This window comes from Oncorhynchus masou, chromosome 16 (genome assembly GCF_036934945.1).
Source record: "Oncorhynchus masou masou isolate Uvic2021 chromosome 16, UVic_Omas_1.1, whole genome shotgun sequence".
NCBI classification, from domain to species: Eukaryota; Metazoa; Chordata; class Actinopteri; order Salmoniformes; family Salmonidae; genus Oncorhynchus; species Oncorhynchus masou.
The window spans coordinates 21748044-21764650 of NC_088227.1; the positions used below are offsets into that span (position 1 = coordinate 21748044).

At 42.8% G+C, this 16607-nt stretch overlaps 2 protein-coding genes across 3 annotated transcripts; one reads left to right on the forward strand and one right to left on the reverse strand.

Annotated features, from left to right (window-relative positions):
• Nucleotides 1-10644, forward strand: LOC135557663 (DNA repair protein RAD51 homolog 1). 2 transcript variants are annotated; one of them, XM_064991157.1, is made up of 12 exons: nucleotides 1-82; nucleotides 288-347; nucleotides 445-497; nucleotides 6563-6672; nucleotides 6846-6983; nucleotides 7110-7227; nucleotides 7347-7438; nucleotides 7586-7680; nucleotides 7892-8005; nucleotides 9317-9446; nucleotides 9639-9760; nucleotides 9926-10644. In XM_064991157.1, the coding sequence occupies exons 4-12, from the start codon at nucleotides 6592-6594 to the stop codon at nucleotides 10047-10049; spliced, it is 1014 nt and encodes a 337-aa protein (XP_064847229.1). In that variant the 5' UTR covers nucleotides 1-82; nucleotides 288-347; nucleotides 445-497; nucleotides 6563-6591; the 3' UTR covers nucleotides 10050-10644. The 2 variants fall into 2 exon arrangements, with proteins under 2 accessions (XP_064847229.1, XP_064847228.1); XM_064991156.1 differs by lacking the exons at nucleotides 1-82; nucleotides 288-347; nucleotides 445-497 and adding an exon at nucleotides 4673-6038.
• A 257-nt stretch (nucleotides 10645-10901) lies between these two features.
• On the reverse strand, nucleotides 10902-15932 carry rmdn3 (regulator of microtubule dynamics 3). The gene is made up of 12 exons (XM_064991155.1): nucleotides 15087-15932; nucleotides 14737-14914; nucleotides 14456-14596; nucleotides 13355-13685; nucleotides 13117-13219; nucleotides 12966-13026; nucleotides 12799-12874; nucleotides 12538-12615; nucleotides 12321-12419; nucleotides 12153-12206; nucleotides 11922-12002; nucleotides 10902-11826 (listed from the first exon to the last, which is right to left on the reverse strand). The coding sequence occupies exons 1-12, from the start codon at nucleotides 15301-15303 to the stop codon at nucleotides 11740-11742; spliced, it is 1506 nt and encodes a 501-aa protein (XP_064847227.1). The 5' UTR covers nucleotides 15304-15932; the 3' UTR covers nucleotides 10902-11739.
• Between the last annotated feature and the right edge of the window lie 675 nt (nucleotides 15933-16607).

Below are 16607 nucleotides of genomic sequence, written 5' to 3' on the forward strand. Positions count from 1 at the left end.
GGGGGGGTTAAATTCAAAACCAACAACAACTTTGATGGCTACTAGCTAACATATTACAATTGTTCGAGAACAAGTTGCTAAGGTATGAATGTGGCAAATTATACATTTCCGTTATTATGTGAGCAACTTAACTAGCTAACGTTAAGTTAGTTCTTTACTTAAAAGTCGTAAGTTCCGACACATCCAGCACTTCTTGCTCACGTTAAATACTTTCATTTTATCCAACCTTTCAAAAATGTCAGTGTTTTTTCATGTGTTTACTACTGACATACACTTTTATTTAACAGTGACAGAAAACATAATTATTCATATGGGTTCCATTGATGATGGGGCTCAACCAATCACAGGTAGGCCTAGATTCTCTGATATCTTAGGTATACACTGTATAATGCACTCTGTGACCAAGATGCCTTAAACTGTTTTGCCTTCCATTTGTGAATGTAGACATAGAAACCTTGTTGAATGCTCCCCTCCATGTTTCACACCAAAGAAATAAGGTAAGCTATGACTGAAAAATGGGATGGTTCTTTAAATTGGACATTCAGATGGCACAGCTACATTTATCCAATGTTTATATACAGTACCAGTCAAAAGTTTGGATACACCTACTCATTCAAGGGGTTTTCTTTATTTTTATTATTTTCTACATTGTAGAATAATAGTGAATACATAAAGTATGAAGCATCATATGGAATCATGTAGTAACTAAAAAAGTGTTAAACAAATCCAAATACATTTTATATGAGATTCTTCAAAGTAGCCACCCTTTGCCTTGATGACAACTTTGCACACTCTTGGCATTCTCTCAACCAGCTTCATGAGGAATGCTTTTCCAACAGTCTTGAAGGAGTTCCCACATGCTGAGCACTTGTTGGCTATAGCCACCCCACTCTGACCATTGTCCTCGCCCCAGCAGAGCTGGTTAGGTTGTTTTCATGTTATCCTGAGTGTTAGTGACTGTGCTGCTGGCAAAATTGTATTATCTTTTCTGCCGACGTTTACTGACACCGGCCATATTCAATGGGTGTTGAGTGTTTGTAAATTCATCGGTTATTCTGCGCTCTGGCACACCCAGACGAGAGTGCTCTGAAATCGGAGTAGATGGCCCGACTGAATTTACGAATGCACCCGAAATGTTTACTTGCATAGTGGAGTCTTTTGTTAAGACATGTAGCAAACTAGCTAAACAATGAACATCATAACTCATGACGTTACTACCCTGCATGAATCTGCAGGTAGCTAACAAATGTATATCAACAATTGTTAGATTCCACTGAACTTGGTCCTCCAAAAAGTGGAGAGTAAAATGTATGCATTTTTACTACGCGATACATAAAAAATAAAATAAAAAAGCTGCGTTAGATACGATTACCAAAACATACTGACCAGCTCAAATAGTTATATGTTATATAGCAAACCAATCCAAACTCATCTCTCGGCATCTCCAGCCCACTCATTATCTCAGCCAATCATTCCTAGCGGGAAGGTTGCTGTTTTTTAGGCTTGTAGGCTTGTAATTTTGCAATTGTATTCATTCACATGTTTGAGAAGGCATTTCTGCCAAAAAAAACTATTTGCGTTCAAACGGCTCTCCTGTGAAATAGTGAATCGGGACAACGCATAGTTTCGTAATACGGGTCACATATGGAGTTGGTCTTTTACCAAATAGGGCTGTCTTCTGTATACCACCCCTACCTTGTCACTACACAACTGATTGGCTCCAATGCATTAAGAAGGTAAGAAATTCCACAAATGAACTTTTAACAAGGCACACGTGTTAAATGAAATGCATTCCAGCTGATTACCTCAAAGCTGGTTGATAGAATGCCAAGCGTGTGCAAAGCTTTCATCAAGGCAATGGATTGAAGAATATAAAATATATTTTGATTTGTTTAACACTTTTTTTGGTTACTACATGATTCCATGTGTTATTTCATAGTTTTGATGTCTTCACTATTATTCTACAATGTAGAAAATAGTAAAAATAAGAGAAACCCTTGAATGAGTAGCTGTGTCCAAACTTTTGACTGGTACTGTAGGTACTTACAAATTCATGAATCATATGAATAGTATTAACTATTGCCCCCCCAAAAATGTACCATGCAAGTGCGCTACGTACTGTGTTAATCTTTGTAGTAGTGTACGTAGCTATTGATGAGACACTAAAGTAATTTATGTTTCCCCTAATAGGAAAATGTAATGTTCAACCAGGATGATGATGGGGAGAAAACAATTATGTTCACAGGAGAGGAGACAGCATTTATGTATATGACTCACAGTCACACAATACTCATCGCCAATGATTCAGAATCATCTATTGTTCTGCCACATGAAAGCAATGTAAATATATCTAACTATGGCAACGTGGATTTTACTTTTTCAATTAAGAAAAGTGAGACTGTGTGTTCCCAGGACTCAATAGAGAATTGTGCCCTCTTTAAAAACACTTCCACCTCAGTCAGAGATATAGATCCAGAACAAAATCATGTGGCCCCAGGGGCAATCCAACTCCCAAATCCTCAACTACAATGGCATTCCACAGAGCTGTATCCCCTCCAGAAAAAACAAACAACAAATGTTTCCATGCTGCACTCAATGCGCGCAGGTTTAGAGTTGATAAAGAGAATCAGGTTCCAGCTTTGTCGACAACGCGGAGACACCGTACAGTGGCCTCAGTTAGCCCTAAAAGGCAAGGTCCACAGTTCATGAATACATCTACGATGCAAACTGAACAGGATCAGTTGGATCTGACAAAAAGCCATACAACTTTGATAGATGGCAAAGGAGTTTTTCAGTGTCTACAAACTGTAAGGTGTGAAGAACACTGGCTTAGGGGAACCCTTTCAGCCAGGTATCTGTCTCTACTGATCCAAATGAAATGGAGTTGACCTGGTGCCAAACTTTTGCCATTGACTTCAAAGCCATTGGGATGATAGGCCCAAATCCCCTTCAGGAACATTGAAAGCATTAGTGTGGTCTTCACATCAGATCCCAATTAAACGCAGATCTTCTCAGATGATGACCATGGTATGGAGATGACTGGAGCTCTCAATGTACCTCTCCAGGAGAATGTGTGTGCTCTGACCAAGAAAGGTGAATCATCACCCTGGATGTTTCCCAAGAAAAACAGAATCTCCTTTGAGCCAAATCAACAGACCTTTCATATCACCTCATGCCCAAACTGGGATGACATAGAGATGACAAGATGTCAAACAGTTGCCTTTGATTTCAAAAGTGTAGGCCTAATCGAAATCCCCTTACTGGGGAATACAAACCACAGTTTATCCTGCATGAAATTCTATCAGAGAGGTGTTTGTTACAGAAGACTGTAATGGTATGGATATGACCGAGGCCCTCACTAGAAATATTGTGGCCAACAGCCATACAGTGACCAATGAGCCACTCCAGTTGCTTGTTCCCCACAACAGAGATGTCCCTTCATTCTGATCGAAGTACCAACATGGAGATGACTTTAGGACAGAGAAGTTGTAATGTATGGGAACCTGCATCCTCTGATCCAGATGACATGGAAATCAGAAAAAGCCTAACTGTTGTTATTGATTCCAATTCTTGTGTGATGGAGAGGCCTTCTCTTAGCAAACCCAATACCGATTTTGACCTGGGTCTATCCTTAGTGCCATCCTCTATGGAAACTGCCATGTTCTCAGACGATGCTCACAGTGTGGAGAGGGCTCTGCATCAGGGACAAGTCAGAGGGTTCAGTGTTTCTGTAGCCATATTGGATCCTGATGACATGGAAATAACTAGAAGTCAAACTGTTGCCATCAACACCAAAAGCCTCAATGTGGTCAATCGCATGCAAAACCCTACTTGGAAAAGTATCTCCTTCATGTCAACTTCCAACAGAGCCAGTCATCTATCAGAGGATGACTGGTATCGACATGACCAAATCTCTCACTGTGTCTATAGATCACAGAAATTGTCTGAACATGACAGATGAGACCACTGGCAGATTGTTCCCCATAACAAAACACCAAAATGAGAGGTTTGAGGAGAGCCAGGATAGAGCAGAACTTAGTACCGATGACATGGATATCACAAGGAGCCAAACTGGGGTCATTGACGCCAGATGTTTTGGTGTCGCAACGCCTTCACTCCGAGGTGGTAAAGGAAGATCTGTCAGCACGTTGGATTCAACTAAAACACTTCTCGGGGAAGATGTCAATGGTATGGACATGACTCAAGCTCTCATTGCACAGATATGGGAAAATGTTTGTCATTCTGCCAATGGGAATGAGACTTTGGCTAGGATGTCCACCATCTCAAAGACAAATTTCAATAGAGAAAAGGGCAATTATTTTGTTGGAGTGGGTCACAAAACCGATCAACATCAGTCTTTTGGATTCAGATTATATGGATATGACAAGAAGTCCGACCGGTGTTATTGAGTCTGACAATATCAAGATGGGGCTTCATGACCCTTTCAGTGTGAGGAAACATTTTATCCAGTGTGAGTGGGACCCTGCAGATGGTTCCTCCTTCAGAGCAGAGTGCACGTGGTGGGATTACATTTCAGTTCGGTGCTGAAAGCGTCTGCAGTAGTAAGGCACCTACAGTGGGGAGAACAAGTATTTGATACACTGCCGATTTTGCAAGTTTTCCTACTTACAAAGCATGCAGAGGTCTGTAATTTTTATCATAGGTACACTTCAACTGTGAGAGACGGAATCTAAAACAAAAATCCAGAAAATCACATTGTATTAATTTGCATTTTATTGCATGACATAAGTATTTGATCACCTACCAACCAGTAAGAATTCTGGCTCTCACAGACCTGTTAGTTTTTCTTTAAGAAGCCCTCCTGTTCTCCACTCATTAGCTGTATTAACTGCACCCGTTTGAACTTGTTACCTGTATAAAAGACACCTGTCCACAACCTCAAAGGTCAGTTTAGGAAGGAAGAGGTGGTGTTTGCTCGGTTGCACCTAGGACATTGTACATTTAAAGTGTCATTACATTTGGTTGGCAAGCATGTGAATGGTTTCTGTACGGCCGGTGTATATAGTTGATGAAACTATGGAGCATGTGCTATTGTATTGTTGTATGGGGAAGAGAGTGAAAGATTAATGTGTAGGGTTATTGAGGTTGGAAGGGTTGGTTAGAAGTTAGTAGGGCTCTTTTTTATTTTCTTAGTAGTGCAGTATCGGGTAGGAGTAGGAGGGTTAGGTTTTCTTAAAGGCCCAGTGCAGTCAACAACGCAATTTTCCTGTTTTTATATATATTTCTACAGAATGAGGTTGGAATAATACTGAGAAAGCGTGAAAATGACAATGCCCCTTTAGTGTAAGAGCTGTTTGAAAGGACCACCTGAAATTTCAGCCTGTTTTGGTCTGCCTGGTGACATTACCAGGCAGTAAATTAGTTAATAGGTCTATAAGAAAGAGTTCCAAACCTCTCTGTCAATAACAGCTAGTTTTCAGTTTTCCCCTCCCCACTCAGACCACTCCAAAACAGTCCTATCAAAATTCTTTGTTGAGATATGTCTTTGTGCAGAAGCTATTTTTGTTTCTATTTGACTATTTTAATTGAAAAACAATCACACTTAATTGTTACCCAGAAATGATTTGATATTGTCATAAAAAGGCTGCATTTGGACATTTAATGTTTCGTTCAATTCTTATATCTGTGATTGACTTTACAACCGGGTACAGTAGGTGGCGGCATGTACCTCTTAACGTTTGTTTGCGGCCCACTATTATATTAGAGATGAAGAAGAATCCCAGCGCTCTGGACGTCACTAGTTACCACAGACACAAAGTCATAAACCCCGCATATTTCTAGTTTCTCTTCTTAAAATGGGATTTTAACCCTAACTATACTCACATATTTCTAGCCTTACGCCTAACCTGGAATTAAGACCAAAGAGCAAATGTTGTTTTGACCAACTTTGTGGCTGTGGTTACTAGTGAAACCCCAACCCTCGAGTGAAAGGACAGCGTATTTACGTAGCACGCTCAATAGCTAAATTGAGTTACGAGCGGGAGATTTTTGTTCAAGGAAAGCAAGAGAAACTGGTGGTAAGTGGACGCTGTTATTGTAGCATTGGACATCCTATTCATCACTTTAAATTAACATAAGCTAGCGACTAGTTTGAGCTAAATGTGGATAACTCAGCCTTAGTGAAGTACACGAAAGCCATGTCACAGACCATTTCATTGTTGGCTCAGCTGAACAAATAGCGTAAGATAGCTACGTTTCATAACACAATATCGGTCATATTCAAAGACTTAAGTATTTAAACGTTAGTAAAAACACCTCTCTCGTTAAGTCTTATATGTTCAAGTACATTTTTATGTGATAACAAGATGCAAAAAAGTAATCAACAACTTGACTATGTTAGCAAGTCAGTTGCAATTTCCAGTTGTGTAAACTAGCTAACTAGAATAATTTTGGATTCCATTCCAACAAGAAAACAACCCTGTCTTGATCAAGTTTAATAGCGTGTGTCTCAGTAACTAACGCAGAAGGAAACGACTAACGTTATATGCCTTTCAGTTTCACCCTCTGTGAAAACAACAACGTTATTTTATGACCTTAACAGACATACCTCGCCTGTCCATAAAAACAAAGATGGCTATGAGAAGCGAGGCCAGGGTAGAGGCAGAGGTAGAGGAGGAGAGCTTTGGACCACAGCCACTGAGCAGACTTGAGGTAGGTGTTGGAGCATTTATGCCCATACTAATTTATCTGGGTACAGTATTAGATGTGTGTTTGGCTGATATTGACTGAGGATATTCCCTGTACTAGGCAGAACTGACGATAAATATTAAAATGTCTAAACGTCAAATGCATGATTGCAAATTACACTACAATGTCCCACACAGCAATGTGGCATCAGTGCCAGTGACCTAAAGAAACTGGAGGATGCAGGATTCCACACCATTGAGGCAGTGGCCTATGCCCCCAAGAAGGAGCTGCTCAACATCAAGGGGATCAGTGAGGCCAAAGCAGACAAAGTCCTGGTTAGGTCACCTTAATTTACCAATCTCTTGAGTTATTTTCTGCTAATTTTGGGTTGCCCACAGCTGATATTAGGCCTGCTATTATGACTGAATGATGTTCCTATACCTCTATGGTAACTCCTTCAGGCTGAAGCTGCCAAACTAGTGCCCATGGGCTTCACCACAGCAACAGAGTTCCACCAACGCAGAGCTGAAATCATTCAGATCTCCACTGGGTCCAAAGAGCTGGACAAGCTGTTACAGGGTGAGGATGGAGTCTCTTTTACCAGTTACTTAGAACCTTAGTCATGACTCTGTTTTTCCACTTGTCCATTTTTATTTGTCACTATCATGGGTATGAAAGGCTTTATCACTCTCTCTCAGGTGGGATAGAGACGGGCTCCATCACAGAGATGTTTGGAGAGTTCCGAACAGGAAAGACGCAACTGTGCCACACCCTTGCAGTCATCTGTCAGGTACTTGCCATGATGACATTATTTAGCACTAACAAAGGTAGACTTGGCTGTATACTCCTATCACATCTGCTGACATCTTATGACAATAGCACTCTCAGAACATTGTTTGTTTGTGTTCTTGTTCTGTAATGTTTTCCCCCAACTCAGTTGCCCATTGACCAGGGTGGTGGAGAGGGCAAAGCCATGTACATTGACACTGAGGGGACCTTCAGACCAGAGAGGTTACTGGCTGTAGCAGAGAGGTGAGTTCTCTCATGGACCAACACAATAACAATGGAGTAACTACTGGGTTATATGACAGACACATATGACACTGAGTGAAATTTGGAGCAACACTGTTCCACTACAGGAATAACGCACATCAATTTCTGTCTGTTCAGAGTTACCATAGTATATGCAGTACTTCCTTAAAAAAACTGTACCACACTAGAATGTACTGTTTTTTTTTATTAGGTATGGACTTGTTGGGAGTGACGTTCTGGACAACGTAGCCTACGCTAGGGCCTTTAACACAGACCACCAGACCCAGCTGCTTTACCAAGCCTCAGCCATGATGGCAGAGTCTAGGTCAGACCCCACCCATCCACCCCCCTCTCCTATCCACCCATCCACCCCCCTCTCCTATCCACCCATCCACCCCCCTCTCCTATCCATCCACCCCCCCCCCCCTCTCCTATCCATCCACCCCCCTCTCCTATCCATCCACCCCCTCTCCTATCCATCCACCCCCTCTCCTATCTATCCACCCCCCTCTCCATCCACCCCCCTCTCCTATCCATCCTCCACCCCCTCTCCTATCCATCCACCCCCTCTCCTATCCATCCACCCCCTCTCCTATCCATCCACCCCCCCTCTCCTATCCATCCACCCCCTCTCCTATCCATCCACCCCCTCTCCTATCCATCCACCCCCTCCTATCCATCCACCCCCCTCCTATCCATCCACCCCCTCTCCTATCCATCCACCCCCTCTCCTATCCATCCACCCCCTCTCCTATCCATCCATCCCCCCCTCTCCCATCCATCCATCTCCCCCTCTCCCATCCATCCATCTCCCCCTCTCCCATCCATCCATCCCCCCTCTCCCATCCATCCATCTCCCCCTCTCCCATCCATCCATCTCCCCCTCTCCCATCCATCCACCCCCCTCTCCTATCCATCCACCCCCCTCTCCTATCCATCCACCCCCTCTCCTATCCATCCACCCCCTCTCCTATCCATCCATCCCCCTCTCCTATCCATCCATCCCCCTCTCCTATCCATCCATCCCCCTCTCCTATCCATCCATCCCCCTCTCCTATCCATCCATCCCCCCTCTCCTATCCATCCATCCCCCTCTCCTATCCATCCATCCCCCCTCTCCTATCCATCCATCCCCCCTCTCCTATCCATCCATCCTCTCCTATCCATCCACCCTCTCCTATCCATCCACCCCCCTCTCCTATCCATCCACCCCCTCTCCTATCCATCCCCCCTCTCCTATCCATCCCCCCTCTCCTATCCATCCATCCACCCCCCTCTCCTATCCATCCACCCCCCTCTCCTATCCATCCACCCCCCTCTCCTATCCATCCACCTCTCCTATCCACCCCCCCCTCTCCATTCATCCCCCCCTCTCCTATCCCTCATCCACCCTTCCCCTCTATCCATCCCCCTCTCCTCTATCCATCCCTTGATCTATCTGTCCCTCCCTTAACCCTGTTCCTGAGGGTTCTGATCCTTCAAATGTTTTTCTATTTCTCACATTCCTTGTTTTCCTTCCATGCTGATAGTATTGTTTATGACATGAATTGAAGTGATCTGGAATAAGGCCACTACCCTCTGGTCACCCAGTCTGCAACGCTATACATCTCTAACCATATGGCCCCTTCTCTCTCAGGTATGCCATGCTGATAGTGGACAGTGCCATGGCCCTCTACAGGACAGACTACTCAGGGAGGGGAGAGCTCGCTGCACGGCAAGGCCACCTGGGACGCTTCCTGAGAATGCTGCTGAGACTAGCAGATGAAGTAAGGCCAGGGTTAGAATTACAGGGGCTTTGTCTGTTTGCTGAATTCCTTATCCATGAATCTGGTGTCGATCTAATGCAATACGTTTGTCAGTAATGTTCTGAACACTACCTTATGGGCCCATTATGTGTGTGCACAACTCTCTTCACAGTATAGTCATAATGCTAAACTTAGTCTCTCTCGCCTTGTCAGTTTGGCGTTGCCGTTGTGATAACCAATCAGGTGGTGGCCCAGGTAGACGGTGCTGCTATGTTCTCTGCAGACCCTAAAAAACCCATCGGGGGCAACATCATGGCACATGCGTCCACTACACGGTGAGTAGCTCCATTGACCATATTGGGCGTTGCAGAATAAAGACTGGGGGTTAGATTTTTTACATTCTGCTCCCTGTTACGTTCTAATGGTTTCTAACATAGCATACCACTTGTTAAGCCCCTGGTGTTCTAGAGCAATTTAGCTAAACCTCTCCTTGTTTTTAGACTGTACTTGAGGAAAGGCCGTGGGGAGACGAGGATCTGCAAAATCTATGACTCACCCTGCCTCCCTGAGTCTGAAGCCATGTTTGCCATCAACGCAGACGGGGTGGGTGATGCCAAGGACTGAGCTCAGTTGGAACTATGCCAGGAGGTGAGAGCATGGTTGCATTTCATGAGGCCATGCCCCTCACCCGCCACTGTAGACTTAAACAATGGCAGCTCTCTTGGGCTGTGTACACTTCCCTGAAGTAAGGGCTAATATGGGAGATGCTGGCCATAATGGCTACTTTGCATGGAGTGTTGCCCATTGCCCAGAAGAACTCAGTGATGCACATGCTTAGGCCAACACTGTATACAGATCTGTGTGGCCCTACGAAGCTGAGAACCAGAGGGAGCTCAGCTTCACATAAACGTGGAATTTTTTTTTCACCAAGATAATACAAGAATTAACTCCACTGGAGGATATAGACTTATTATTTAAGAAATGTGTTGTATTGTGACTTCGGTTTTTCAAGGATGTCTGGTTTTCTACAAGTGTTCTTCTTTACAACCATTGTTTGGATTTGACATTCCCACTGTATATCAGATTTATTCAATGATTAAGAGCAGATGTTTGAGTAAACATACCAGTACAGACCCCTTAACTCCATTTTCCCCTATCATTACAGAACTGTACTTTCTGTATAAGATGCATTGTATTAAAACCATTAGGATACCCTGTCTCTGGTCTACATCTGAAGTTATTTGAGTGACAGTTGACAAATCATAATTTCCCAATTGTACTAATGACCAGTAAAAAATACCATGGAATTGATCATTTTTGGCAACAGATTACCATACGACAGTCAATAAACAAAGATGCATTTAACTGAAGTCCTCATGAATATACTGCAAGTAAATCCTTCCTGTAGTATCGGGATCAGTACAATGAAAAGCTTTTCAAAACCAGGCCAGTTTCACAGGGAAAGATGACAGGACATCCATTAAAGGACTTTATTTTACCAGGTAAGTTGACTGAACACATTCTCACTTACAGGAATGTGTATATGAATGTTAAGCAATAACTTGCCCTATTGAAACCAGCAAATGGAGGAATATAAATGCAATGAGTGCCAAGTAAACGTTATCTTTAACAAACAAATAAATAATCAAAGGTAAACATTTTCTCAAACAAATCAAAGGCAGCATAACACTCTGGAATTAAATAAAGTAGACAACCTAAGGGTCCATGCTTCTAAAATGCTATTACATGGATTTAAGACTGGACTTGTGCTTAGGTCATTGAAACATTACGCAAAATCTTTAATAATAATCTTGCTATCTATATGAGCTGTGAGGCTAAAGAGGGACATGTTTTGATCCCATTTGATTTTACATTTAGGATAGGTTGTCAATATTGTATCACAACACCATCTAAACAACGGTAGGGCTTATGTTTGTACAGGGGGATTAGTCCCGATCTAAGTTACTCTCCACACAATGCACACATTTGGTCAACAACACTAGCAAGAAACAAACATGCTAAATTACAGTAGTACCGGTTAGATGAAAGTGCTTTGAAAACATAGCATATTAAGTGAAGTGAAAGGCAAAGATCATTCTGAAAAAGGTACTTACTCCAATTGAGAGGTCATGTGACTGCAATATAAATAGCTCACTCTATCGATTCAGTGACATAGGAAGTTGACTATCTACTTGGCGTACTGAGGAGAGAGAAAGTTGTTGGTAGACGTTTCTTCTACACAGCTGATTGGGTGGCCTGTGATGAGCGGACTAGTTTGCCAATGGCCATCCAGTGGCAACTGCTGTGTCCTGCCCTATTTGTCCCCGCCGTCGAGAGAGAGCTCAGTCACTTTGTCAATCAAGGCTCCCAGCTCTGCCTCCAACTTAGCACTATCCTCCTCCTAAAGAATGAAGAGAAAGGTAAGTGCTGCCTAGCAAAGTCAACCCTGTGTGCACAGTGAGTGCTCATCTCCATCTCAAAGGAATGTCTGCTTACCTCACTGGAGCCACTAGGCATCTTCAACGCCAACAGGGCCCAGTTTTTGGCCTCTGAAACATTCCCCAGCTCCTTGTGACACTAGAAATCAAAACCACCAAGAGAACAATCAGAGGATCAAAAAAGTTACCTTTTACACTAGTTACAAACTGGAGAAATCCACTGTTTAATTGATCTTAATAATATAATAATAATAATATGATCTTGTCTACAGAAGTGCATTTCCAATACCTTGGCAATGTAAAGTCTCACTGTCTTGGAGAATCCTGGGTTCAGCTCCTCTGCCTGAAATCAAACAGGGTGGAATAAAAAAAATAAAACAGACAACATTTAAATGATTTTTTCCCCTTCTGTATAGAGGCTAGCAGTCGATTTGGCTTGTGGCAACTGATTAAGTACCTTGAGGAAGTTTCCAAGGGCGTCGTCGAGAGTAGATGTTGGTGGTTTGTCATACAAGGCAGCTGCTGCCTTCCTCTCCAGCCAGCCAAGAGTGGAAACCTACAGAGGAAAAATGATAGGAAAAACGTTTTAGTTAGCATAGGACTGGTTGTATGGCTGTTGTTTTTCAGTCAAGTCCCAAGATAAGGATTTGGGATAAAAAGCTTGTTCAGCTTACCTCATAACACCAGCGCCCCAAAAGGTAGAAACACAGTGGGTCATCGTCCCTAAGGGCAATCGCTCGGTCTAAATGCTCCTAGCACAAAGGAAGGGTGAATAGTGCATACTAAAGGCACTTTCATTGTTTACCTTTTACAACATTTTAGAAAAGTGCAGATCTTGACATTCACAATTGTTTTCTGATATAGATTACACTTTATGAACAGAGGACTTGGATGACTATTCCAATAGGATTCTGAATAGAGTAACAAAAACACACCTTTAGAATGTGACTGCTTTTCAGTTTGCTATGCATAGTCTCGTATTGGGAGGTAAGGCCTGTGAGAACAGCAAACCTGTGGAGTATTGAAAGAGATTAAAAATATATATATTTTACCATTTTGCGAAGGGTCAGCACAAGATCTCTGACGGTTTTCAGTGACTCACCACTTGTGACATTCCGCATTCAGGCCATTCTTCTTTAGAGCAAACTCTGCTTCTTCCCGACCTGTGGAGAATAGATCAAAGGTCAAAAGCGAACCATCTGACAGTTCATGTTAAAGTGAGAGTTTACTACAAAATCAAATGTTTTCTTTACCTTGTTCTGCATATGACTTCTTCTCCTGCTTGTCCTCGGTAGAATCATACATGTCACTGTAGGCACGGGCCAGTCGCCATAGAAACTCCCTGCTGTCGCCATACTGGTATCACAAAACAAATAAAGAATATGACAGATGTAGCTAGACTGAACAAAAAAATATTTTAACTTCAGCAACATGAAAACAAAATATGCCACAAAAAATCCACATTCTCAGACTCCTTTCATTTGGACTGACCTGTAGCTTGTTGGCAAGGAGCAGATGGAAGCCCTCTGCCTTCAGCCTAGCGTCACCCGTATGAAGGATATCACTCTGGGCCAGGAGTAATGCCAACTCCCCACTTGGCACTTCAGCCATCACCTCCAACATCTCCTCCTCATCATTATCTTCGTCTTCCTCCTGTGGTTCGTCTCCCTCCTCCTGGGAGTCCTCCTGGCGTAGAGTGATGGTCGTGGCACAGCTCTTGTCCTCATCGGAATCCTCCTCCGGCTCTCTTTCTGCCTCCTTGTCGGTCTCCCGATCCGTGTCCCGATCCGTGTAGTCTGACTCAGCGTTGGCGGTGGAGTACCTGAGACAGTATAGGCAGACAGTTAATGTCACTACAAAAGTATAGTCCAAGGGCCACCCACCAAAATGGTGTTGTTCCGTGACCCAGGAAACAAAACTGCAAAATGTCAAAAACATTACATACGGAATGTTATGAATATGAATACTGTTTCAAACTTGTAAAAGTTGCACATTAGTTATGTTTAATAAAAGTGAAGATTTTATGTCGCAAAATCATTGCGCATCTTGTGTAATTTCCCTAGCAATGTTCCGACAAGGGACATCATTATTTTGCCTGCTAGCCAAACTAAAGACAGCACATCGTTTTCTAGATAATACAGCTCACAAAACTTAAGGTCACGACAGCTACATAAAGCGCTGTTCTGGCATCTGAGAAAAATCCATTTAGCAGCTTTCAACAGCTTTTTATCTTGTATTATTTCAGATTCCTCAGATCCGGTACATACCTTGCTTTCTGCAAGCATGGACAACAAAATGTGCGTAACAATTGCAACCTCATTGCTGCTAGGGGAAATTACCCAAAATGCACTATGATTTCAAAATTGTCCCTTTGCTTTAATATTTAACGTGCAACTTTTACAAGTCTGAACCACACAGTGTTCATATTCATAAAATTAAGAAATGTAATGATGTTGAAACTGTTGTTTCAGAATGCCTTTTCTGAAGCCTTTTTTGGTGGGTGGCTCGTGGACAATTAGCCCTATGCTCATGTTCTTTCAATGCTATCTATCCCATATCTATCCCAGTGATTGCAGTCCATGCTGATCTTACCCTCCCTCGCTGGTCTCCCCTCCATACACGCCTTGACTGGCAGAGAAATAGATGGAGCTGGAGCTCATGGAGTCAGTGCGTTCCCGATGGCTGATGATGTGGCGGCGTCTGCGTGCCCTCTGGCTATCCTCAACACCCTTCCTGCACAGAGCAGCAAAGAGATATTCAACATACATGTCTTGAACAAAAGACACTGAACAGAAAACCTGAAACATGATATGTCCTAGATTCAGTGTCCACTTGGTGAACCCATGTGGCCACCACCAAACACCACCACTCACTTGACATCCTGGATAATCTGCTGGGCGATGTCCTGCAGGCCAGTCCTGAGCTCAGCCACCTCGAAGCGGAGGGAAGACACACAGGTCAGCACCTCATCCAGTTGGTTCCTCAGCTCCACCTGCTCAGGGGACAACCCCTGCACCACCGCCTCCAGGGCCTGCTGCTGGGCCACCACCTCTGTGGAGGGACAAACGGAGACAGAAGAGATATAGCTAGGTTGTCTGGGGGGGCTGTATAGACACACACCATTGCAAAGATACTCATTACACACGTGCAGACAGCTAGACACACACACAAACAGACATAGTCTCAGATTATGCTGCTATGCCATGCAGTGTTTACCACCTACCTTGTTCAAGTGACTCAATCTGAAGGGGTGTTCCATCTGGGCTGTCTATCAAGTACTCAGGGGGGTTAGTGTGGAGTAATAATGTTTGAGATCTTCTTCTACTAATTTCTTTGTAGATTATTAATGTAATCAAGCCTACACCCGCGGTGGCTCCTACACCCAGTCCTATCATCCAATTTCTCCCTAACGGCTTCATGTTGTGCCAAATTGGGACCATAGCAACTTCTTTAGAGATCTTATTTAGCTAAGTTTTTGTTTGATAATTGCCTTGGTCTATTGATTCATTTCTAGCTAGCTAGATAAATTACTTATAGGGTAACTGGCAATAACTTTCTGTCCGTCTCGAAAACCCTCATGGTAGCGATATTGATAACGTTAGCCACTTTTGCTTTCGAAATGATCTGACAGCTAGCTAGCTTACTAGCATAGATACAGTGAAATAAACGCTGAATTTTAAGGTTAGCTAGCTATCTTGCAATCAATAACGCCAAGCTATCTGACATCTTTAGCTTTGTTAATCAATATTTAGCATTTGCTGTAAATAAAATAAAGATCTGCTAGCAAGCAATGTTAGCTAGTTAGGAACGATTAATATCGTCACCCTCGGTTCTAGCTGTGAAATCAAGACGCTCGCATCGTGGTACTACTGACAGTGTGACGACTAGCAATCGTTTCAGGAAAATGCTCTTAAATTATCTCAGCTAGCTACCTACTCTATTCCCGCCTGCTGATAAGATCCGTTTAATTGGTATAATGTAAGAACAGTAACCTTAAAACGCCACATTCGCTTGCATTTCGATCTGTCGGAGGGGGAAGATAAAAATGCTGGACTCCATGAAACGTGTCACATATGAATAATTCCGTCGAGAAACTATGTTTCCATAAACGTTTCTAAAGGTCTTTGGGAGATTTCTTTTGCGACCAAAAATTGTTTCCCAGCTATTTAAATTATCATCACCAAACATCGGTTTTCTGATAGGCAAGGTTCTTGCAAGTCAATATTTTTTGTATTTATCATTTAGGCTACTTTTCCAGTGTAACATTTGTTTGTAGCACATTTGATTGAACTAGACCAGAGCAATCCAACATATTGCTGGAGAGCTACCGTCCTGTGGTTTTTGCGCCAACCATAGTCTAGCACACCTGATTCTAATAATTAGCTAGTTGATAAGAATTAGTTTAATTAAAACTGGAGATGGAGTGAAAATCCACAGGAGGTTAGCTGTCCAGCAAAAGGGTTGGAGAAACCGCAAAACTAATTTGGTGAGTGAAAATGGATCTAGGAAAACATGTTTTTCAATATCTTTCGGGTTTTCCAGTAATATTTCCTCAGCACCGAATGACAAGTTCACAGACAGAGTTTAAAACATTCTGTCATTTTACTGTAGCATAGCCTTAAAGGATATTAAATATAGTGTCTGTTGACTTGTCATTGATTTTAATCAGTGCACAAACCACTCACCCAGTTAGCTCTATCATCTGAAGCAACCACAGAGCGTTGTTTTTCCACACGGAGAGCGA